Here is a 27,034-nt window from a genome sequence, read left to right as displayed (position 1 = left end):
CAAACAGAAAAGGGAATTTGTGAGATTATATAATCAAGGAAACCTAGAATCAAGAGGATGTTACAACGTCGAAGTTTTCATCATGAGTTAACTCGTGTGTTGTTGTTTGTGTATAACCATGCATACTACTATTACCTCTAACGCTATTGTGATTGCTTATATTTTTATAAATTTAAGGACTATTTAAAGAAAACTATTTTAGCAAAAATAACTCGTGATTGTAGTGTACAGTTTATCAAAAAGGCAAAAAGTCGGTTCATTAAAAACGTACAATAGTAACAATACGCCATGCATCAACAAAGCATACGAAAACACATTTTAACACATAGTTACTAATTTTAACTGATTTAAAGACAAAGCGTTTTGATAGGAAAAGTGCTGCTAACAAAACATATAATATTTAGTTAACTTGATATGACCCATGGTTATTTTATAGGCTGACCTTTTTAACATTTTTACATTTTAAGTACAATAACCGTACAAGTAGAGCATGCAAGATCGATGGTTTGCATTAATGTCGGACACATGATTATGTAAGTTACAAATGAATTTCAGCAGAGTGTATGTACTCGTCTGTTTTACAAATATGACGTGATATAAAATCGCTAGTTAGTTTGAAAAAGCTACTTTTTCATAACATTTGGTTTGTAACACAAATTGTCTGAAGATACTCGAGCAAATGACAACGATTTTCATAAAAACTTGTTTGTACCAAAAACTACCTGAAGGCACGTCAGGAAACTTACCATGTTTGCCACCCACATACATCGATAGAGATTTTCATGTTTACACATTGTTTTACAGTTGTATACGTTTACTTATAAATAATGTTTCGAGTAATGAATGAACACTTATAACAAAATAATAATAACGAGGTCATGAGTACTAAATGCTCGGACTCATGTACGAGCTAATGATTGTAGGGAATGACAGAGAATGTACACAAAATAATCAAGTCCAAACAAAGGCATAATAACTTCGACAATGATCCAGTTGTGATCGCTCTCTTTAAATACCGAATCCAATACACGGGTCTATCAAACGCATATACTCCATAATGACGTCATGGCAGTATCTGTACTGCTCCTGAAACGACAATTATCAAATATAATTTGCCAATAGTCGTACGTGTAAAAATCGTTATGTCTAGCGTTGAGTGCGAAATAACGTCTCGCTTCTGACTTCTTCGACACATGTGCCGCCCACTATCAAAATATCGTAGGTAAATAAAGTTTGAATGACACTTCATTGCTGAGTTGATTTAGATCTAAGGCACTCGGCATCAGATGCCTCCCAGATGTAACCCCCCTCCCCATGTGCTACCCCTCCATAAACCCTAAAATTGTCGATTTGATACACAATCAGAAATCAAACAAAAGTGAGTAGATTTTTTTACTTCGGAAATTGGCTGGTGTGCCAAGATCAGCACTTCAAAGGTCGAAGTCACATACCTAAAAATCGACTAACGTGTTTGTTGTATTAGTGTTTAAAACAAATAGACAACAAGTTTGAGGGGTTTTAGAGAGGGTAGCAGCTTTGGCAGAGGCAGCAGCTGAGGTGCGGGGGTAGCAGCTTATGCCGAGTGCTTGTGATTTAGATCTAGATCAATCTATGTGTACCTCATGCCATTTAGCGGATAAAATAGTTTTAATGAGTTGAACAAAGCAACTAATCTCCTCGCACGATGCTGCCCTAGGTGCGGAACGTATATAAACCTTGAATTAACAATGCTTAAAACCCAACAAGAAATATCTTTTTTAAACGATATCCGGCGTTAATTGTTAAAACAAGAGTAGAAAACAGACATATGCGCATGTTCCGTTTCATAAAATATATCACAGAAAGGTTTTATTGGGAACAAAACACATTCAGAATTAATATGCATTACGATCAAGATCAGTTTAAATCAGCGCCGATACCGACAAGTTCACTCGTATAAGTCTCGGAACCAAACACGTTGTCTATGTGTCTGCTCAAAACAGAGGTGATTTCCCAGCATTGAACATCTCTTTACGTTATATAACACAAAATAGATCGGTAAACAGTTTTTCACTTGATTGATTGTTACCTGTTGAAGAGGAAACGGAACGTTTTCCATTGTGGCCAGTTTACATATTTTAAAGAAATACGAAAACTCATTTATTTCTTCGGGCCGATAAGCGACAAATATTCTCAACATTTAACAGTATATGAAGCATAGGTCAAAATTGTAATAGTAGATATATGTTGGTAGGAAATCTTTTTAATTCAGCAAACGAAGACTCCACAACTGAATCAATCTCTATCAGTATTAAATCCATAAATAATACATATTAACAGTGGATGGTATTAAGCAACAAAATCCGATTTTAATAAAAACAAATATAATTATTTCAAGAATTAAACAATGATACTTGTCTGTGAAAATCCATAACATATTCTAGGGTTCATTTTATGAGAGAATGTCGGATAAACCCAAAAGAAAAACACAATGATTAACGTCATGTGATAACATGCAACTTACGTATGTGGGAATGATCTGATGTCTGTTGACGCGCATCTGTTTCAGTGTGTGCTGCAAGGTCACTTCCCGCTCGTGTTTGAGGCGGTCTATGGTTGCCGTGACGACACAAAATAGACCACTCTTGGACGAACCGTTCCTGTTAAATCAGACGATGATTGTAAGATATTGACGTTATAACAAACGAAAACCTGATGTTAATGTAAAAAATAAATACAATTGCAACGAAAAATGAGTAAATTAATAGTTAATCAAGGGAGACATTTTAATTTTAACTGCTGAACAGAAAGAACATATAAAGTTAACTATAATAAGTGACAATATTTTTTATATCACATCGACACAAATATGTTTTTTTTAATGATAATGCTATTGCTGTTTCTATATATCAATATCTGGGTCGCACGGATGTCTTCTTTATATTTCATGATATCCACTCACAAACAGTGCGCCACTATTGGCGGGCTGCCATTAACGGCTTGCCACTTCTGCGCCTGCTCGTAGACCGCCAGCAAGGCGCCCTCCCCTGAGACGGGCACCTGCGAATCGGACCTCCAGAACCGACACTCGTACTGCTTGATCAGTAAGGCCTTCTCCTTCGGCTGCAGAGAAATGGTGAGAAATTTAGCAATAGTATCGATATTGAGATCTGTATTCGGATGTTGGTACATGCGCTTCTAAGCACAATACTTATTGCACGCAAATGTAGTTGTGTTGTTGGTCACCATACCGTACACACAACACAATACCACACTGCAGAGTTGGGGATCTTTCAGTCAAGAAATTGTTTCTATAAATCGAAATTCGTCCTCGCATTAAGCAATACATTATTATCCTATTTTCATTCGTCACATGTCGATATTTGATTTACAATCGGTTAAATCATTTAAACATTCAGAATCATTTTTAAGAACCGTGTCTTGTAAAAATAATTTATTGTGTTTTTTCCTCCAAAATAACCTTATTTACAACAGACGTGACAAGCATGGGGTATAACTAATAGGAAAACTGACCATGGCCATAATAAAAAAAAGTTACATGCAAAACATATAGTATACATACATACTAGACATGCAGCACCGGCTTACCTCTCCTGCGTTGGTCAGTTTTATGGTCCGCTCAATGTGGGTCACGTGGTCCACATCGGTCACGTGCTGTAGCTGAAAAGGGATGTATGTGATTGTCTCGCTCTCCACCGGCCAGTAGATCTCCGACTGAAACAAACACATAAAGCATCAATACTGCATCTTCACGAAACCCACGTAAAGCTTCATATAAGCTCATAAAAATTATCAAATAAACTTGTTTATGGATCAAGTAGCAGTGATTTCAGACCTTACATACTTTGACCAAACTGATAAAAAAAAATAGTTTAGAATCTTAGAATTGTTTCAGAAGTCGATATGCCCATCTGTACTCTCTTCAAATGGCATTCTTGCTGCGATCGACCCTTTCCGCTCATCTCGATATATTTATGGACGTGTACTACGGGTTCTTTGAAACTAAAGTTGCAAATGCCACATGTAAAACGTACACACCGAGGTGATTTATACTGTAGTATCCATTGTAAACTATTGGAAGCAACATATAATCAAAATAAAGTTATATTGAAAAGGTTAATCGGTGCAAATGTTTAAAAATGAACCTAAAATTTTTGTTTACCGTATATACTGAATATAAGTACATGTTTTGGATAAAACGTAACACTCACATATTGTGTATCAAGATGACCGACCTTCACTTGACTTATGAGCAATACAAGTACAAGCTGTGATGGGAGCTGTTATGCAACATCATGAAAAGGGGTCACAACAAGGTCTCGTTATCTTAAATATTTTGATTGATGTATGAAGTTAAGCAAGACCTATCACTTCATGTGTACTAGCCGCGTGTGGAAAACATAACACAGATGCGCCTGTGCCGAAGCGGATCCTTCGTAATACACTGGCGCCAAATATAATGATCGAATGTTGGATCCTTGCTAATTCTTAACATGCCAAAATTCTTTAGCATTAGGCGTTACACCGAGTTTCAGCGTATAAGGTGATTCACAGGGGACTCGCAAGCGTCGTTTCTGGAATGAGGCGCATCCTGTATGCTGTATCTTGCAATCCACCGTCACTCGAATAACAAAACTAATATTAAATGGGGTAGAACTCCGTTTAACCCACCGGCTTGGTTATCCTGTCCAGAGTGATGATCGTGCACACCTTGTACTCGTACACCATGCGCCAGAAGTCCACGATAGTGTCCGACAGGGGGTTCTGGGTCACAAGGAAACACTTCGGATTGCGATACGACTGAAACAGGCGAGGGTATAGTAGGACACTTACTAGTACGCGATCGAACATGGCAATTTTTTTGACAACATACGGTATTACACTGCGGGTCATTATGACCATATTATTGTTGTATTTTTGCATGCGCCTTTATGTCGTTGTACTTTATAACAATAATAATAATAATTATTATTATTATTATAATTATTATTATTATTGTTATTTGTATTATTATTATTATTATTATTATTATTATATTTATTATAATAATAATAATTATTATTATTATTATCAGAAACAAAGCAATCATATCGGATGCTAGAGGTGATACGTTCACTCTGAGTTGTTGCAATTACATGTGAGCCATACCGAGAGGAATACAGCGTTGATGTAGTCGTTCGTGCCTTCTACCCTCGTGCTGAGGAACGGCCTGTGGCTGTCATCTGGAATGTTGTGTAACACAAACGATGTATTGCTATATAAGAACAGTTAGCGTGTCAATTTCAAGAAATTCTTATTCCTGCGTTAAATTTACGAAAGATAGACAACCAGATATGTGTGGTAAGCTCGTGTTAACGTATACAAAACATTATGTCAGCAGTTTTTACTTTGCTTACAAAGAAATAATACCGGTAACTTCCTGTATGTGATATTTTGTTCCAGTTCGTACATTAGCAAATAAATACCATTTAACGCAACAACCGAGTAACCAAATGGTGAATTTATTTCTCGTACTCTATGCATAGGAAAGCTATAATCACTCACTGGGCAGGATGTTACGGGTTCGATTCTTTTCCGCGTTCTCCATGCTTTTCGCTGCGATGTATTCCTCGCTCTCGTAAAAGCTCGTCTTCAAACTTTCGTGATACTTTGTCACGTGCTGTAATTTCTGAGAACAAACACACATGGACAATGAAAGTAATCAGCGCAAGCGTGTAGGTGAGATTATTGCAAATATGGCCTCTTTCTGTTAATACACATATCAATTCTCCTTACCTACATTAAAAGTCACTTTTCACATATAAAAACACATTTGTCAAGAATTGCCGAATCTTAAATGTTCTCCGATTAATTTTGTTCATAATTAAACTAACTTAGAATGCACAATGTTTTGCATGAAAAGAATTTAATATAATTTGATCACTGTATAGTAAAATTGATTTAAAATTAGAGATTGATTGTTTACCCCGAACTCATGTTCCAATTTCGACGTTTTGGAACCCGGCTCGAGTTCCAGCATGCTTTTGTAATGGTACGGAAACCTCTCGCTGTGAATCGCTATGCTAGGGCAGAATAGCGCCTCGGCCACTGCTTCGTGCAAGAAAACGTACTGGTCCTATGTAAAACAAGAAGTCGATTAGGTTTTATAATCGCATACCCGAATTCAAGGTTCAATGATCGTGAAGACTTGACCTGGTGATATAATGTTTGACACAAGTATACCAATAGTCAAACTTGGCCTAGATATTATCAAGATAAATATTCTGACCGAGGTTTATTAAGATTGAGTCAAAATGTGGCCTCTTGGGTCTATAATTGTGTCAAGTGAAACATTCTGACCTAGTTTCAATGAAATTAAGTCACGAATGGGACTTCTAAAATAGTAACATATGTTTTCTGTGATTTGACACTGTGACCTACTTTGCACGCAAGTGACCCACAATAATACATCCTAGTTAGTGTCGAGATAAACATTCTGACATCGTTTCATCACGATTGAATCATAAATTTGACTATACAATGGTAACAATCGTTCTCTGTTATTTGACCTGGTTACCTACTTTTGGAGGTATATGCTCCAGAAGTACCTAGCTGTTGTCAACATAAGCATAAACGACTGACGCCGGAAATATACTCTCTCAAATGCTCACTATGAGCATCGCATCCTTATTTGAACTAAAGATGCAATCATAAATTTAGACTACCTGATAGTTTCTTAAAACAAACTACAGATACGGTTTCAATACGGATAACTGATGTTCGCATTGATCATACAGTCATTGCATCGTTCATTGGTCCAATTCCCCTGATTTAATTAAATTGTAAGGCAGTCATTTTTATATCGTTAGTTGTGCACAATACATATACTACTTTACCGCTTAGATCGCCTTAAGTATACAGTTAATAAGAGCGAAAAAATTAACTTTACCAAATTGAAATATTAGTGGTCTTGGAAGAGTATTATGTTTGAAGTTTACCGTCGCATGATAGATTGCGTTATGCGTTAGCAAATTCGTAAAACGTGTAAAATAGGAGCGCATTAATATATATTCATAATCAATAACAATAAATGATCAATAGAATTTTTCAATATTAATTCACGCGAAGAGAGATAGCGGAGGCAAAGCATAATAAAATCGCAATCATTTCATTATATTATACATGTGTATAAGCTATTACAGTCATAGACAGACAGAGACGTAGTTTACCTGATTTTGTACCATGTTTACACGCTGAGAACGTAGGTTTTGCACGCACTGGAACACGTTGATGTATCCCTCCGCGTTGGCCTGGTCTAGGAGATAATCCAGACCCAAAAACGTGCCCGTTCTTCCAATACCCGCGCTGAAATACGGAGCCGGTTATGAGATGAAGTAAATGATGATGATGATGATGATGATTATGATTATGATGGTGGTGGTGGTGTTGGTGTTGGTTGCGGTGTTGGTGGTGATGATGATGATGATGATGATGATGATGATGATGATGATGATGATGATGACGATGAAAACGAAGACGACGACGACGACAACGATGATGATAATGATGATGATGATGATGATGATGATGATGACGAAGAGAATGATAATGATGATGATGGTTGATTCAATGACATTTACTCAAACGAGTTACCTGCAGTGCACGAGAATGGGCACGTTGTTTTCCTTGATGTCCGCGTGTCGTATCATGTTAAAAAAGTGGATTACGGATGACGGGTACTCGGGCACGTGGCGGTCCGACCAACTCTCCAGGTGGAAGTGCTTCACGAGCCGACTCTCCGCCCCCTGCTAAAATGTAATGTTCGCATACAATGTATGGCATATACGTTTGTATTGCAAGATAAATGAAATATTACACTGCTTTAAAACATGTGAAAACATTATCATGGTTCGCGCGATATTAATTATGTAATAATTTATTGGCGTCGCACTGAAGTGCGGCGACTAGTATGTAATACGTTTTTTTTTTCGCTTATGGGAGAAGTTATTTTACGGATCAATGTATATATTTTTGTTGTCAGAATATCTTGCATAGTGGTGATTTTTTTGTGTAAATTAGTGTAAATAAGTACTGCATTTGTGCCTATTACATTTACTACAACATTTATTGCCAATAATGCAAAGCTAATTCGTTTAATTAATAACTGATCACAGGGACTGGGCAATTATAAAAGATCACAGGGACTGGGCAAATACGCGAAACGGTGAAACTTTCTGGTTTTGTATAAAAACAAAACATAATCAAAAATATTTATTTTGTGGTTTTTCTAACAATAGCGCAGACTTTTGCTGTTCGAGTTTTTGTTAACGCGTATTTTCTTCAATTTTACAAGACGACAGCGATTACACGGTTTATTGCTTTATTGATAACCGTTACACTACAGTCACTTATTAATATCTTAGTTAGAAGGTGATATTTCAAGCGGTTCCGTAGTGTAGTGGTTACACGCTCGCTTCACATGTGAGAGGCCCAAGGTTCGAGCCGCAGTAGAATCAAATTATTTTATTTGTGTTCTATGTTAACTTTTTGTTTTGATGTAGACATTTTAGTTTAAATAAATATGCTGTTTTATTGTAACCATTTTTTGTTTTTATTATGCCCATGAAATATATGTGTGAGAGAGTGGGGGTTCGTAAACACATTAAAACTTTTGCAGTGTTTTCATATCAATGAGTACTCAACCCCTATCGTAAATGAGCAACATAAGAATAAGTTCAGAATCATCTCCCCTTGAAGTTGAGAAAAATATGAAATTACGCTTACAAGATGAAGCAGATTTTTTAAAACCTACACAGTTCTGTTCCATTAATGAAAACTGCACACGGATGCCAGTAAAAAAAGGAAACAAATGTAAATAAAATGAACTATGAAATATTTGGGGGTTACAACACAAAATCATAGATAATGGTTATTTGGGGGTTATAACACAACATCATAGATAATGGTTATTTGGGGTTATAACACAAAATCATAGATAATGGTTATACCAGTATTTTTTTCTATTTTGTTTAAAATAATCGGCCAATATATTAATATTTACAGTAGAAAAAAAATCGTTCCATGTAACTTCATTGAGTGCCTTTTACACTGAAATTCCCGACGCCCTTTGATGCTTTGCATCAATACTTATCTTGTAGATCCCTTCAAATTGCAATGAAAAGTTCCAATGATCCATGTCACAAAGGCACAAATAAAAGTAGTTTCCATTGACCAAACAACTATAATTGTTTGCGCCGCCTTTTAACCTTTGTTTTGTATTCCCGTCGCAGTTTTGGAGTGTTTATGCTTATATAACGTTCGAAAAGTAACACCGCAAAAATAACTTTTAAGTATAAGGAAAGATATGTTACAACGCGACTCGGAAGAAGAATTTATTATTTCATGCGTCGTGATAGCGAATTATTCCTGTAATAACAGAGCTGGTGCTCGAAAATAAAATCATTACTAGAATCAATAGCTTTCTACGATGTCTTCTTATTTCGAAGCGTTGGAAATATATTTAGTGTTTACAAATGTTTAACAAACATGCCGCGATACTTTTCGGAAAAAGTGAATGACCGATTACAAACAGGGGGAAGGGGGGGCATGCGTAAACTGGAGCTACTGGGTTTAAGTGAGGTAAGTTGGAACTTACTGCTTAGATGGCGTCGTTTTCGTGTGGGTTTTTTTTCAAGAAGGAGTAGCGGATATATTCACCCACTTTATATTTATATTTCTTTTAAACGAATACACCCTTTCGGCTCTAAAGTGTTAGTGCTTCCCTCGTTGTTTTTTGTTCATGAAAGTTGACGTCGGGATAAAAGTTATTGAAGGAAAATCGTGAGCAAATCTTTGTCTACTTACGTGAAGTTCGAGACATTGGATGTACAAATATCATTTTATTTTATAATACACATAATTGACGCAAATGTAAAGTAAAAAAATATATATCACGATTATTTTATATGCTAGATGCGTTTCATCTCTTAGAATTCATTCAATGCCGAATTATAATTATTTAAGCCCCATTTTAGAAACTTACTTTATTTTCGGACCTGACGACTGACGTTCAAACGACAAACACAGCTCGTGCACATGTTAGAAGGTTTTACTCAAAATGACTGTAGTAAATGAACTCCGAATCGGCGCGAATGTTTTGGAGAACATTTTCTCTTCAGATATCAAGAGCTATCTCTTTTCTTTTTGTATTGATTGTTTTATTATAAATTTTTAATATTATTTGTTTTCTCACATACTTAACGCCTACATTGTGTGAGCGTAATATAAGGCATTTGACGGTTTTATTTACACAACGTAATTCTTACCTGTTTATTTTAACACATATGAACATACTCATGTTTGAATATGTCTTACACGGAATACTGTGTATACTAGCATGTGTATCAGTAGTAGTGGCCCTCTTTATGAAAATATTTAAATATTTTAAGTGAAAAGATTGAAAAACATACATTTTAATACGTTAATCTAGAGTTTAATTTATCACATGCCATACTCTGTTTTCCATGTAATATAACCATTACGAATATATTTATATAATACATGTGCAATATACTTTTTAAGCCTTTTCATTGGCTTAGTTTTCGATCGATTGACCAATGGCATTTTGTTATTTTGCTGAAATGACGTTGCAACGTCAAATGACGTCACGAAATGTAAACAATATTCGGGATTTATCATAATGATAAATCCCTGCGTAAATATTTATTTAATTTGCTCATTTAAAGGCATATGATAAACAAATCTGAAACTCGTTGTCATTGCATACCATATTTTATTAAACTCGTCCAGGAAATTCGTTGGTAAGCTCGCCAAAGGCTCGCTTAGTAACAAAATTCCTGAACTCGTTTAATAAAATATGGTATGATATGGCAACACGTGCCAGATCCTATAGATGTATTATTGTACATAACGACAAAAACTGCATTAAATTCGGTAATATTTTGCCAAAATACTGGCGAGACTTAACCCCATGAAGTAATCAGTATCATGTGCACCGTTTCTCATAATATCGGCCCTTCTGATTTGTTTCTTATTCGCAAGTTCTTTTTCTATAAATAGGTTCTTGATGTTCCTCTTAAATTATTTTTTTGTGTCACAAGTAAGAAGCTTAGACAACATTTGATAAACCTACTTATAAACAAAAAACAAAATAACAAAATTATGTGTAATCATGATATCGGCCTGGAATAAACATGATCTACTCTCAAATGAAAACCCGAAATCATGAGAAAGATCGTCGTTGATAGTCATTAATAAATAGCAAATAAATCAAAATTTCTAAGAATGGAAAAACACGTACTGTCCAGCACCTCTTGATGGTTGTTCCTCAAAGGCACGATGCAACGAGGAGGGTCGATACCATGAGAATAAAGGAATACTATGCTTTTGACAACAAATGCGAGTAAACGTGCCGGTATCGGCACTATGTTGGTCTCCGTCGGCTTGAATATTTTTATGTCATTATTGAAGTTAATAACATTTTATAAATTACCAATAATAAGCTAAATAATATATGTTATTTAACAATCTTTTATCATATTTATGTATTGGTTTTATAATGAGGAAGTAAAATGCTTTACATTAAAGTCATATACACTCCTATGCACAAAGTGTGTTCTACATTTAAACCCATTGCGTATGACTCCATATTCGATTTAGATATATATTATGTTTATCTCGAATTCGTCGACAGGTAGCGTGGCCGAGCGGTCTAAGGCGCTGGTTTAAGGCACCAGTCTCTTCGGAGGCGTGGGTTCAAATCCCACCGCTGCCAATGATTTTTTTGGAAGTATTTATTATTAACTTTGAACCGACAATTTACGTCAGTATGACTTTAATGAATATAAATATAAAAGTACAAATTTCAAAATGTATATGTAAATAAATATTTCTAATCATGTTGTTGTCGTTGCTTGAGGAAATGAAGATTAGCTGTTTAACCAGCGTTTATCGTCAATATTGTCATTTAATATGAAATTTGATTTTACATATTTTAGTAACATATTATATCTTAGGGCTGGTTCTATAAATGCATTTATTTGTTTATTTAGTTATTGCTGTTATACGTACACGTTTCATATTCACCGGCGTTATTCACATGGTACACGAAGCAGGCCGTTTTCTCAACAAGTTATTTATAATAAAAAACAAGCATTTTCAATTCACAAGTACTAATAATTTAAGAGGATAAACTTAAGCTTTTAAAACATATTTAAACATAAGCGAACAATATCAAACTTACGGCCGATACAACGAATGTCCGAATAGTGTAGTCAGAAAACGTGTCAGTGTCCTTGACCTCCACAGTGACAGCGCCATACATCTTTTGACCGTCATCCGGCCAATATTGGCAACATTTCACCTGAAGGATATAAATAATAGTATATCGGGCCCGTAGCCAGGGTTTTGAAAAGTGGGGGGGGGGGGAATTTTCCCATCAACAAATGTTATTGAGCAACGAAGTGGCGAAGGGGGTAGGTGCGGGAGGGGGTGTCCCTCCTGCAATCGGGGGTTTAAAGGTCCTCCCCATAGAAAAAGTTTGAAAATGAAACGTAAAACACTGCATTCTGGTGATTTTTTTTATCTGTATTTAGAGACTGAGGTTATAGAGCATTTGTATATGAAATTTCCCTTTCATTGACCATACTCAGTGATTGATCGACATGGATATGATATAACATTTATTTCCCATTACTGTTTTACATTTACCACCTTTATCGACCAGTCACGAAAATACATTATATTATACGGCGTTTAACCTGAAACTAGTTTGCGCGCACATACTTTGTTTCTATATGCAATAACACATTTATAGAAAGTAAAATCAACAATAAGAACGATATAAAATATCATTATTTATTGGAATCTTGATAAAATTAGTGTATTCTACCATTCCAAAATTTTACCATTCACAAGTCAAGCAAATAAAAAGGAAATATGTGATTTTTTTCAAAACAATTGTTTGTCTGCTACTATGGATAGTACTAGAGGCCTAGCATTACTCTACACGTGCTAATAGTGTATTGTACAACAAACACTGTTTAACAAAACTGGGTCATCCCTAATTTGCATCAATACTAGGGTGCAGGACCACGTGACTTAGAAGTCAACACACCGTTAAGTGCTGCTTTTTTCCAAATAACTTTGAACAACAATTTTTCTTAAGAATTTCAACTAGTGCATAAAAGAAAGATTTTTAAGCTGCGTATGTCAATGTGAAATACCTCAGAATTACTTTATATAATAAGCACGTGTTCTTTTTTCAAATATTTCATTTATACTGCACAAATATCCTTCATGCGAATTGTATTTTTGTCACCGATTTCAGACGTATTCTCAAGGATCGACACAAACTGCAAAAAAACTGTCTTTTATGCACTAAAGATTTTTGCAAATGTATTTCAATAACGTGACATATTTGTTAAAATTAAGTTCTGAACGGTGTGTTTACATTCTGCCCAGCCCGTGTGTAAATGCCTTAAAACCAGGCGTATTCTGCACCCTGACTACTAAACAGAAACAAAATGGTATAACTGGTTACTTTTACTTTTGTCAACTATTTTTAACAAATTAGTTATCTGTTCTCTAAACGAATTTCAGAAACATATACAACTTAAGACTTCATAAAGACCCTATAACCACAAACTACTGGCCATTTGGTCTCAAAGTCCTTAACAGTGTAAACCAGGACATTGAAAAAAGGACGAATTTGCCCATTATGCTCAAGATCTGTCACAATTTATGAACATTAAACATTAACGTCCACCTGATCAAATGTCATAACGGTTTAAATTCATTATAACAGCATAGATCTTTTCACATGTTGCTGTCAAAACTTCTATTGATTTTAGCAATTCTGCGGTTAAAAATTGTAAATAAAAATCACGGTCTATCTTGGAAATGACTTCATAGATAAATTTAAATATATCATATATGGTGACCTGTCGGTAGCCTATTAAATTCAACATTATTGTAACGCTTAAATACGAAGACTCACTGGATTCAAGGAAAAGATAAATAACCGCTTTTTCGTCGAATAAAGTTGGGTGCAACTTATAGTACACATTTTTTTACCTGTCAAAAAACATTGTCGAACGCACCCCCCCCCCCCCCCCCCCTGGCTACGGGTATGTATATTGACAACGAGCAAATAAAATATTAAATATTCGTTAATATAAAATTATGTTAGAAATATGGTCGACCTTTTACGAGGAGTATTTAATTTTTTAATTGTTTGCATATGTCTTTAAAATGACATAACCTAATTTTAATTGTAGTTATTGCTGCTGTATTTGTTTTGTTTCAACTTTTATTTATTTTGGGACAAGTGCGTGTAAGTTTGACATCGAAAACGGACAATACAAACGTGCAACAAGAACAGCTTAGACAATACTACGATACTCATAAGGTGGGCATTATTCTGACCTTAAAGACCTCAATATCTGCAGCGCAAAAGTGGCGTCAGAGGTCAATTAGTTACAAAGCATCATCGCGAACAACTAACGAACAACTTCTACTACTAGTTATAGTAGTAAAAAGCATACATACCTTGTTGTGCTCAACGAGACGGGTCAACATGATTATTTTACTGCACTTCTTTTGCCAAATCATCCGCCAGAAATCGCCAACAAACTCCTCAGTTGGACCTACATAGAAGTAATTGTACATAGCATGCGTAAATTAATTCAACTTACTTCCATTGAATTTCAAAAGACCGCGCACATTTGCACCATCAGTGCCAACACCCGATTCCTATACCCACGCTTGCTACTCACATCCACAGTGAGATATGCGACAGTTATCAAATACGCCAAAGAGTCATAAGTGACTAAAATGCAATAAATATCAATAAATATCAATATATGTGACCAAAGCTGGGAAAATCAGTCTTGTGTTCAAAAAATCACATTTTGACTTTTTGGCAATTTTGGATTTTCTGAACATTGTAGTTCACAAAAATGATATAGATTTTTTATTTATCACATTCAAAACTAATTTTATGACCTTCCAAAGTGACCAACCCTACATTTTACCGTGACGAAAAGTTATCATTTAATACAAAAAAACAACGAAAATTTTCAAACAACAAGCACATTGTTTTATTAAAACAATAATCTTTCCTTTAGTCAAATGCATATTTATAGTGCAATAAACTGACAACAGCATCATGGACATTTAAAATGTACCATTTGTGTTGCTATGGTAACTAATCTACATGTTAATAATCAACAGAGCACACAATCACGCCTTTTATTAATCTATGAATTGTATTTTCAATCAAGTGTTTGTTTAAAGGCAAACACAACATTACTTTCACTGTTTTGTAACTAGTTAAACAATAACAATCAATAATGTGTGTGTTCCATGAACAATTTCCTTTTTTTATTCAGTTACATGTGTATTTAAGTATAATGTAACCTCAAACACAACAGAATGGAAAAACACAGCATTGAAAAGTGTTGGTTGAAAGTACACTTGGATACTAAATGTTTCAGTAAATGAAATAATCATTATTTATCATTATTTTTGATAGAGAAATATAGACAAAATAAACAATAACGTAAACATAAAAATTGTTTGTTTTTGTTACTATGGAAACAATGTAGCAAACAAACAAAAATATAGGATTTTCATTGTAAAACATAAATAAATACAATATTCACACTGATTTTTTTCCAGTTTTTCTGATAGGCAGTCTGTGTCCATAAGGTAAAAACAATTGCATGGTTAGATCTACATGGAAAAAATGATTTTCGTTTTGTAAATATGAGATATAAAAAACTTGAAAACAAGCTTGTGCAATTAAGACAAAAATTTGCATTGAACATTTCAAAACCTGTATCAACTGACACATTTAGCAATCGTATACATGTTTTAGCTTTCCTAGGAATAGAGGATTTTTTGCATTGTTTGTGGGAAAATATATCACCCAATACCTTGGCCAAAATAAACACTGATACATGATGTATGTAATTGTTGTGGCACCATCAGAGAAGATCAGATGCGCATCTTAATGCATCTTCTTTTTTTGGGGGCACAGTCTGTTTTTTGTTGCTCACCAGTAGCGCGTTTCGGACATGTCAAGTTTTTGGTTCATCTATGCGACAGAATTCACGAATGTTTTCAAATAAATACCACTGATGGTCCAGATCAAGCCCTTTTGCAAACATTTCATATGGCAGGTTGTCACAGCTCACATTAACATTCACTTTCGAGACCTTTCGGAGATTGATTCTGACTACTGGTGAGTCACTAAATTCCCTGCAATCCACAACACCGGGATGCTCCGCTGACACATAGAAATAGATGAAATTTGGTGACATTCTTTATGTGGTGAAACAATGTGGTAAGGTAATCCTTCCTGTCTTAGATAACAACAGGCTTGGAAGAGTCCCCCACAAGCTGGGGAATGTTGTGGCCCGTCCTTGACGATAACCCCACAGACGCATCGACATCAGACAACATTTCTGCATTGAAGTTTCTGTATCAAGATTACCATTTAATTAAGAAACAATTGCACAATATAGTTTTCCTACTATCAAATTATTATTTTGTTGTTGTTGTTTTTGTAATAGAAAACTACAAAGTTTGAAGGATGATTTTGCATGGGATTTTGTTTGCCATATCAAGAATTTCATACCATCAAAACAGCTGAAACTATTAAAATGAATATTTATTTTCCTGTTACAAGACATAAAGTACCTACACACTATTTTTAATTGATTTATGTTTTATTATTTTTATATTTTATTACATGGCAGAACTATACAACTGGATAGACCTATGGAAATGCAAACAAGGTTTATCAAGAAGGATCATGCAGGTCACATACACCATACTGTGATAAGGAATTTACCTCCACTTTGACTTTCAGATGCCAAAGTGCCAATCTGGTGTAAACTTTGTATGTCTTATCAACATAAAGCTTAGTGTGATGATTCTGTGTAAACCTGAAATGTTAAAAAATAATTATTAAAAAAGGTCAGGCTACAATTTAGAATATGTATTTTGTAGTAATTGACTGACTAAAAAATGTTGACTCATTTCAATATATTATTTTAAGAGAATTTTCCTTTTGGGATTGATACCAGAGTAATATGTTTGTAAACATATTTACTACATATCAACATGCTTTACCATTTTGCAATTGCATTACTGCAAACAAATATTTTTAACAACAGGTTTAGCTAAATTAATTTCTCAACATTAAAAAAAGCTATCAGAAACACAATAACTAAGGGCTTGTAATTACCTACAAGAACTCTCCAAAGAAGGTACCAGATGACTATGTTGTTTTTATTTTGGCCGCAACAGTTGTCACACTGATAGTGAGAATGCTGTTCGCCAACACCGTAACTTCCCAACCTATAGAATATCAAATTATTGGTTATTTATCTACATAACACTTTTTTTATAATAATAATTATTAATTAAATTTGTGCTTAAACATTTTTAAAAAGTCAACCTTAAATTTGTTTTGTTTATCAGCTTCTGCTACATGAAGTTCAGACTTTTCAATAAACGCAGTATCTGATGGGTTTTTTTGACAGCTTCTATATCAATATCAATATCAGACTCATCATGGTTTGACTCAAGGTCACTTTCATCACAGGAGTTTGAAATTCTATCAATATAGCTAATCTAATGGCTAAATAAAAAAAAAAAAACTCTTATATAGTATAAAGACTAGTCTTATACTATATAGGGGTATATTTTTTTATTAAGCCATTAGATTAGCTATATTGATAGAATTTCAAACTCCTGTGCTTTCATAATCATCTACCACATCAAACAAATCTTGAGTAGCGGGGTGAGAAGTTTCAAAATAAAGTTCATTTACATTCGATAAATCATTTAAATTTAAAAACGAAGTGTCCTGGTCTTGTGAAATTTCACATTGAATAGTGTTGGTGTTAATAAATTTAGACATGATATTTTAAAGTCAAATTTAAATCTTCCACCATTTCATGTAAACAATTCAGTTGCTATCGTACAGTTTACTTCCGGGTCAAACTTGCGAGTCGCGAAAATTAATCACAAAGCCAAAATACACATATATATATATTTCACTTACCTATTTTAAGCATGTGGAAATATCATTTCCGAACCTTCTTCAATTGAAGACATCCATAAGTACACGATGTCATTTTGATTTACAGCGTTTAATAGCCATTGAAAATGAACACTACGAGACAGGTTGCGCTACCTGTGAACTGCTCAAACGAAACAGTGTCTTTCAAGGGGAATAATTTGAATTAAATAAGCGGATTACAAACAACCAATTGTGCCAGTGTTTAAAGGACATATACATGCTATATTGTGGAAATTTTCAAAGCATGTCATAAATTATGAGCGGAGAAATTGTATGAAAAAGACGAAATATCCAGCGCATTTTCGTACAAGATTTTTATCTCGCGATTTCCCGAAATAAACGTCAGCGTACACAAGACTGATTTTCGCTGACGACGTCACATATATATATATATATATATATATATATATATATATATATATATATATATATATATATATATATATATATATATATATATATATATAATAAAGTCGCTTTTAGCCGTTTATAAAAAATAAAACGCTTTTATTAAATTTGCCGTAGCTTTCGACCTCTCGGTCTTCTTCAGCGGCGTTTATTTGTGAATAAGCATATCATCTTTAGCGGAAGTGACGTTATATTATCGCACGTTACATTGCGCGCCAATTTTAGTCTTTTGTGTTTAGTCTATATGGTTTGAACGTCCTCAGTTTGCGCTTCCAAAGTTGTTCGATGGTCTTCCGGTACTCGTCGGTTCCATTTCCAATTTTTCGAGTCCCATGACCCGGAAGTCTGCGACGCTGTGGCCGTTTGTGTAGAAGTGCTCGGCTACCGGGTCGTTGTGTCGAGTCCGTATCCGGGACAGGTTAAGAAGATGTCGCTGGTACAGGGTATCTCCCGTTTCTCCTACGTATACGAAGGTCTTACGCCGTTCGCAGTGTACAGCGTAGACTACATTGGTGGATTTGCAGGTGACCTCGTTCCGCACATTGTAGCTTTTGCCGGTGGTGTCGCTGAACTTTTCAGCCTCCATCATGTATGGACAGATTGCGCACCTCTGTGCCCCACAAGGTCCGCCTGTTGGGAACTCGGAAAAACATCTGGTTGTGTTTTTTATGAACCAATATGTCTTGAAGGTGGCAGTCTCTTCTGCATTCTGCTAACGGGGGTTCAGGAAATACGTTTTTCATATGATCTGAAGTGTGGAGTGTTGGCAGTCTACACAAACGGCCGAAGCGTCGCAGACTTCCGGGTCATGGGACTCGAAAAATTAAATGGAACCGACGAGTACCGGAAGCCCATCGAACAACTTTTGAAGCGCAAACTGAGGACGTTCAAACCATATGGACTAAACACAAAAGACTAAAATTGGCGCGCAATGTAACGTGCGATAATATAACGTCACTTCCGCTAAAGATGATATGCTTATTCACAAATAAACGCCGCTGAAGAAGACCGAGAGGTCGAAAGCTACGGCAAATTTAATAAAAGCGTTTTATTTTATATATATATATATATATATATATATATATATTTATCGTTATCATTTAATGGTTGAGTTTTTTCAATATAAAAATTACCAGATTTTCACACAGTTTACGAATAGGTTTTTCTATCCCCATATGTTTCTTATCGCGCTTACTTTAACGATAAATTTGAACTAATGACTATTTACTACATATAATTAATATTTTAAATTCCAAACTTGATATCGATAGGTTAAATACGACAAGCGACTATATTGTTGGTATATTTGGGCCAACTGGGAATATCACCAAAATTGCGAGTTGATATATCCGATATAATCTTCCATTATGCAAGAAACCACTGTATAGTGCATTTAATGTTCGTCTACGATTCAATATAAGTAACTCGACATGTGTGTGTGTATTTCGAAGTTTATTAGGTCCCTCCGGGCCAAGGGCCGCATTATGTGAAGACATGGAATGTGTCCCAGGACTCCTACCTAATTTGCTTGGTAGACTCACGAAAGTTGGGACACATTTTGAAATCTAGCTGCAATATCTAGCTATTTAGATTCACTGGAAGTTACTAGTATTACATTTTAGGGTGGTCTTATGCTGTAGGGAGTAACCGAAGTGCTCGGAGGAAACCCACCTGCCCGATGTATACATGTAGTTCTAGACGCAATATTTATTTATCTACATACCTTGCGACGCAATGTACATGTGTGGCTTGTTGTAGCCCTGTAAAGGGAAAAGGAAAATAACACCAATGGGCAAATATTAAAGTTGAAATGAAATAATAGGTAATTTAGTGTTGTTCAATAACGTATTGAGTTATATAATAAAAACGTCCATACAAATAAAAAGAGTTGATTTTTATAGAGATGTTGAAAATGATTCAGATTTATGAGCATGATGACGACGACGAAAATGATGATGAGGACGAGGAGGAGAGGAGGAGAAATGAGAAGGAAGATGCCAATCAAGATAATAAAGACAACTTACATTGATGTAGCAGGCATTTGTGTAGTCATTACCAGGATCTCCCTCCCAGGCGTCGAGCTTCACGCGGCTGTGGTCGTCTGCAAACAACAGGAATAAGAGCACGTACACGTTCAAGGTCAAATATAAGCCATCAATGATCAATAACTTAACAGTAAAACTGAAACGTACAGATGTTTTATATATATTTGTTTTATTTGTTTTCACATGATATATTTGAATTGACATGACGCCTGGACGATGATCGCTCCGCCCACTAAATCACGTGGCTCAGCGGGTAGCAAACCTAGACAAGCTAACTTCAAAATGGCTTCTTTGCCTATAGACTGCATATAGATTTACGCGATATTCCGGATGATTTTTATGGACTTTTTGGCACCATATAACACTTGTAAAATGGTTTTGTGTCATGTAGTTATTCTGCAAATGCAAAAAATATACGTTTATAGAGAACATCAGCTATTTATAACGGGGTTTTCGGTAAATGAAACACGCTTTCATACGCTTGCGCGCTTACCGAAATCGAACCTGTTAATACCTGTAATGGTGGTATTAGCAATAAATGAACACTTCTTCACCGGTATTTACCCATGTTAGTTACGAAAATATTAACGAAACATCCCCCCCCCCGTGTATTTGACACGAAATAGCGCTTTAAAAATGGGATTTCTGTGAAGTTTTACGCGCTTTCTGACACCGAGTGGGTACCAAAATCCCACATGTAGGGGAATTCGGTAAAGCTACCAGTATCCGACGCTCGCGCAGGTACCGACTTCCCACAAGTTAACGCATTTATTGGTTATATATATCAGAAATAATAACTCTTATACAATGGCATTTATCGATACGTCTTTATTTAAATAGAAACATAAAATCGTTTTCACTTGTTTCTGACACACAAAAAAACTCGATTTATAACGGGGATTACGTTAAGTTACGCAAAGTGGGTATCAATATTCTCTATTATTCTACATGCACACGTGATATAATTCACACTTAATAATGCGTAGTTATTGCTTACATGACATGTCCAGTTTTTGAAATAAATTAATGTTCTATAAGAGTGGTATCGGTAATTCTACACATGGAAGCTTCCACTCGCTCTTGTCAAGACCGCATTTCCGCGTTGGAAATGGTATATATTTAATTAATGTAACTTATCTTTCTGGAGTTACATTAACCCTATTTACACCGTTTTTGCCATATTTCATTTTTTTCCAAACAAAATAAACGAAACTCGTTGAAAAAAAGAGAATAAGGCATTCGATCTCCAAGTGTGGATTAAAAGCGTTTATTGGTGACACCAAATTATTAAGATAAGATCACGTGTCACCTTCTAATAACATGTATACTGGCAATAAAGTGCATTACTGTATGAGTAATAAAACACAGCATGAATTAGGCTTCATGCTGGGTTTTATTTCTCTAAAAGTAATGCAGATGAACATTGCTTCTATTAATCACCTAGTAACTGATAAAACAATTAAAAAAACATTAACTATTATGTGATGATCAGATCGATAACATAAACTATTTAAATCTGCTAGTTTATTCGATAAAAATATATTGTAATTGTCTTTGAGAGTGTTGACGTTCAGTTGTTCGTGGGGACGACCGCATGCATTTATACATCTCTTACACTTCTCAAGATCTCTTTTCGGCTTTGGAAACGATATAAATTCAATGCCACCAACTAATCTTTCAGGATATCGATATCAATGTCCGAGTTACATAATCCCCATTGAAACCGTTATACCATTTTTAATCTACGTTTTTTTAAAGAGGAAAACAAAAAAAACTCGTTGAAATAAAAGTGAACCAAGACATAGCTTGTCTAGGAAAATGGCGGACAGTTCGTTGCTAGCTAACGCGCCCGATTAATCGATCGCTGATTGGTAGATCAATTCTTAGATAATGATTTGATTGACAGGCGGCGACATGTCAATTGAGGCCGAGCAGCAGGTACTTGTTTATGTTTAAATGTGGCTATCACAAATGATGACATTTGGGGCATTTCTCGACAACTTATTTGAAACAAAACCACAGTTTTGTGATTTGCCAGTGAACTTTACTTGTTACATACTCTGTATTATTGTTCAATCCGGTACCATGTGCAAACACTTGTGCTAGTAACTGAAAATGAAGCTACTTGATTCAGAGATATGTGGTCGTAGAAAGGAGTGGACGGGCCCGCAATCGAACCCGCTAACCTGAGCAATCCATCCTAACATATCTATTCATGTGTTGAAATACTTACAAGCGAAGATCTCCTTATACCGGTTCTTTCTCAGGTTCTGTGCCTTTTTTGCAGTTTCACATGGGTGCGTTAAACCAAGGGGCAAATCCTGAAATGTATACATGTAAATTTTAAAATTTTAAATATTTGAGTACAAAACAATAAATTAAATGAGTATAATTATAACGGTTACACGAGAAACTAAAAAGAACAAAGATCAGGCTGAATAAGTCGTTTTTGTCAAATATTAAATAAGTCTTATAATATAAAGCGTTGGCTTGCCCATGCATTTCTGTGAAATATTGAGTAAGTCATGTTATATATATATCGCGTTGCGTCGCCCATGAGGTATTTCCTGTCAAATATTAAAGTCATATAATATAAAAGTTAGTTTTCGCTTTCATATATATGCAATGGGCGTTGTTGATAGTGCTTGTCAGCTTATGCAAGTATATATTACAATTTATATGCGTTGCTCATAATTATTGTCAGCTCATGAATGTATATGTAATGGTCGTTGCTTATAGTGCTTATTAGCTTATGTATGTATACATTATGGGCGATGCTCATATTGATTGTCAGCTCATTCATGTATATGTCATCGGCGTTGTTCAAAGTGTTCGTCGGCTCAAACATGTTTATTGAATGAGCGTTGTTCATAGTACTTGTCAGTCATACATGTATATATAAGGAGCGTTGTTCGTAAGGCTTGTCAGCTCATGTATTTATATATAATAGGCGTTGTTCATAGTGCTTGTCAGCTCATGTATGTATATATAATAGGCGTTGTTCATAGTGCTTGTCAGGCTCATGCATGAAGATTTAATCGGAGTTTCTGATGATTGTCAATTACATTTTGATCTTTCTCAAGAAAGCGACTTAAAAAATTTGCAAATGCAAATATTTTTTTAAGAAACATACAAAGGATTGGTCTTTTTGTAAATAGGTACTCTTTTTGTCCGTCATTAATATCATTAAGAGTGTGGTTTCACAACGTTCTGCATGTGTTTTTAAGGAATTAAATTAAAATAAACCTTCACTCTCAGACACTTCTAAGCAACACTTTTATTTTCTGATTAATCAAAAACCAAATATTGACAAGAAATTGTTCAGATTGATGTTTGAGAACATTTTCTTCCAAGTTGTATTAGATCATTCATTTACTTGTATAAGACTCTCATCCGGGATATGACTTACTCGTGCGCATGAACAAATGGATTTCTGCGAACAAAACTGATTTGTGCATGTTTTTCTTGTCTTAAGACAAAAAGCAGATAAAACATTTCGTTATACGAGTAATATTCAATTATAATGAGCGAGTGTGAAAATAAGACTATTGCGGACAAGTCGATCGTAAAAGCAGCAATGTACCTCACTGTACGGTCAGGTACAAATTAACGTTATTAGGTGTTAAGGTTTGGGACAAATGTGCCGAGGAGTTTATCATGAATTAAATGCAAACTATTTAGGGGACAAGATATTTTAAAAACGGACAGAGGACAAAAGTTCTAACAAAACTTGATGCAGTCCAAATTCCTACTTTTAAGATAATTTAAGTATAAACATCAAGCAGCTGTAAACTTTTGAGCGAAGTCCATCCAGCAGTTAAAGAAGTGTGGAGATCATTAACTGTGGAACGCATGGATGTAGAGACAAACGAGTGGATCTATGGACACACGAACGGACGGACGTACGTACGCAAGGGCAGGCACAAAGCTTGATGCGTCACACTTTGAGAGACGGGGGATTAAAACAGGAATTCCTCAATATAATAAAATGATCGCATGCCTTGAATTGCTGGATGAGCTCTTGTCTCTTGCTCTTGATGTCCTGTGTAAATTCCCAGAAGTCTTTCACGGCCAGCATGCCCCGGGGCTGTGTCTTGGGGATCTCGTGGCCTTGGCTCGAGTTTTTGCGCTTCAGTTTCAAGTCCGTCTCTACAAGAGAAAGGATGCATTTAGCAAAGATGCATGTCGTTTTACGGATGGCGTTATATCTCAGTGTACCATAACACATTAATGTGCGGACATTTTCGGACACGTTCATTGGATTATGTGTTCATTGAATTCTAAATGATTATACATTTTGTTAAAATCCCATTATTAAAGTCTTAATTATTGTCGTAAATATGTGTTTATTTGTATATCAATGCTCCGTTTTTTAACATTAAACGTCGGCACTAAATTCACACTACTTAAATAATCTACCCATTGAAAGAACGATACATTAATAAATACAATTTAAACGAATCGCATTTGATAAGTTTTTCTCGAAGAACGATAAGTTATTAAATTACCGCCAGAGTTGATGTTGTTCTCATACACTTGCGATACGACGGAGAAGTTGCGTTGTTTTTCTTTCCGAATTCGTTTTTCTTTCAATCGTATCTGAACACCTGCCCATGGTAAAGTGCCCCTAAAATAATTAAAAAAAATTATCATCATAATTATCATCATTATTAGCATCATCATCATCAGCAGCAGTAGCAGCAGCAGCAGCAGCACCATCATCATCATCATCATCATCATCGTCATCATCATCATCATCATTATCATTATCATTATCATCATCATCATCATCATCATCATCGCAAACTTCATAATAATCATCATCATTATCATTATATTCATTTTCTTCTTTTCTTCATCTTTTTCTTATCTTAATCTTAATCTTCAGCGTCATTTTCATCATCAGCAGCATCACTACTACCACCATTAATTCTTGTCATTCTCTGCCGTTATTTTCAGTACGTACGAGTTCATTATGAACCCCTTTAGTTATCATTATGTTCTTACTTCTTGTACACCCAAAGTCCGAAGGCGAGTCCCATTAGACCGGCCACCAAGAAGAGAACACCTATAATCAACAGAGCCACGCTGACTCCTGCCAGAGCCGTATCTGCAAACAAATAATATTAGTGAACTAAAATACAAGTCATTGTTATTTGCTGCTCAAGAGTTTACTTTATGAAAAGTATGATCTTATATCAGAGGATCAGTATATGCTTTTCTTTTAAATGGTTTTAGTTAAGGCACATATTTAAGCCTCAGTTATTCGCGAACCTTTTGTGTCACAAAGATCCCCTAAGAATCCTTCCGCACAGCCGAACGGACAGACGCCGGTGGTCTTGTTACATGGCTGGTCATCGGCGCACAGTCCGCACACACGGGAGCACGCAGTACCGTACGTGCCGTCAAGACAGACTGCAAATAGACACATGTTTCCAGTTTTATTTCATTTGTGGGATTATGTTCGTCGTGACCTTAAATCTTGTGTTGTATCCTATGTTACAATTTTTATTCATATGCATGTTAAATGACATTAAAAATGACCTCAATCGCATACTTATGGTTAGTTGAATATTTCAATGGCAATAAAGCTCGAACACTGAGACATGGGTATCGATAAACCGTTTCATGATTTTATAATAAAAAAAAATGTACACGATAACAAGTTATAAAGGTGATATCTATGTGATAGTGCATATAATACATTCAATTTGTGTATGTGGATAGTTATATAATAACATTGAGTGGTATACCAGCATCTCGTGAAATACAGCAAACGCGACGGATGAAACCACGCACGTGAAACAAATTGGCTAATTCCCAAGTATCGGTTAGAATAATAATAATAAATTGACCACATAATAAAAATCTCGATCTTATATTAGTGGAATGTAACCTCACTTTCCGTACAGTCCGGCTCCATAAAGCCGGGATACAGGCATCCCTGGAGACAGGCACCAGACTCTTTGTCACAAACGTCACTTCCGGAGCATTTATCTGAGTCGCACTGCGATGTACAGTTAAAGCCGTATGTTCCGTCGCGACACTCTGTAAAAATTTTAACTTAAAGCAATGCGTATTCAAGAAAAGATTACTTATATCGTGTTCTACCGTAGTTACTCTTATTAACCAATACAAAAACAATTACACGTTTCTGTTTGTCGACCGACACGTTTAAGAAAGGGCACGTTAATGTTAAAGTTTAATGCGTTTTAAAGGATCCGTTATCCGTGATTGATAACCAGGTATGCAATGTAGGCAACTATTTGAAACATACTTTTATATAAAAATAATGCTGCATATAATAGGAAATGTAACACTTTTAACGTCAGAAATCATGCGTTACTCATATGGAAACAATAAAGTCACCTTTGTCGCACATTTGTTTTTCGTTGTACGGAATGTGCACCCCGTCTGCGCAACTTACGTCACAGACACCGGTATTGCGATGACACGTGACGTTGTTCCTGCAATTACCGCATCGTCGCTG

At 35.4% G+C, this 27,034-nt stretch overlaps 1 protein-coding gene, 1 long non-coding RNA gene and 1 other non-coding gene across 3 annotated transcripts; 1 reads left to right on the top strand and 2 right to left on the bottom strand.

Moving 5' to 3' along the window:
* Window positions 1-218: 218 nt before the first annotated feature.
* Window positions 219-27,034, bottom strand: LOC127878379 (receptor-type tyrosine-protein phosphatase mu-like). The gene is made up of 21 exons (XM_052424904.1): window positions 26,914-27,034; window positions 26,446-26,592; window positions 25,819-25,959; window positions 25,552-25,654; window positions 25,053-25,171; window positions 24,545-24,693; window positions 22,778-22,865; window positions 20,524-20,600; window positions 20,223-20,259; window positions 14,548-14,645; window positions 12,242-12,361; window positions 7,633-7,787; window positions 7,209-7,344; window positions 5,966-6,115; window positions 5,545-5,668; window positions 5,149-5,222; window positions 4,672-4,800; window positions 3,589-3,714; window positions 2,942-3,102; window positions 2,504-2,639; window positions 219-1,086 (listed from the first exon to the last, which is right to left on the bottom strand). The coding sequence occupies exons 1-21, from the start codon at window positions 26,924-26,926 to the stop codon at window positions 1,009-1,011; spliced, it is 2,361 nt and encodes a 786-aa protein (XP_052280864.1). The 5' UTR covers window positions 26,927-27,034; the 3' UTR covers window positions 219-1,008.
* Trnal-aag (transfer RNA leucine (anticodon AAG)) lies at window positions 11,692-11,773 on the top strand. The gene has a single exon. It is a non-coding gene; the product is annotated as a tRNA-Leu (tRNA).
* Window positions 16,656-18,471, bottom strand: LOC127879275 (uncharacterized). Its single transcript, XR_008048990.1, has 3 exons — window positions 18,074-18,471; window positions 17,252-17,364; window positions 16,656-16,949 (listed from the first exon to the last, which is right to left on the bottom strand). It is a non-coding gene; the product is annotated as an uncharacterized LOC127879275 (long non-coding RNA).

The sequence above is a fragment of the Dreissena polymorpha genome, chromosome 4 (genome assembly GCF_020536995.1).
Source record: "Dreissena polymorpha isolate Duluth1 chromosome 4, UMN_Dpol_1.0, whole genome shotgun sequence".
Classification (NCBI taxonomy): domain Eukaryota; kingdom Metazoa; phylum Mollusca; class Bivalvia; order Myida; family Dreissenidae; genus Dreissena; species Dreissena polymorpha.
The sequence above is the reverse complement of the archived record's forward strand: the minus strand, read 5'-3'. Positions and strand labels throughout refer to the sequence as shown.

Bases quoted from the DNA above. Each gene is read 5' to 3' on its own strand.
- LOC127878379 (XM_052424904.1), bottom strand. The intron at 25,172-25,551 runs GTAAGAACATAA...TAATTATTTTAG, and splicing joins GGACTTTGGGTGTACAAGAA to GGGCACTTTACCATGGGCAG. The intron at 7,345-7,632 runs GTAACTCGTTTG...TCCGTATTTCAG, and splicing joins CCCATTCTCGTGCACTGCAG to CGCGGGTATTGGAAGAACGG.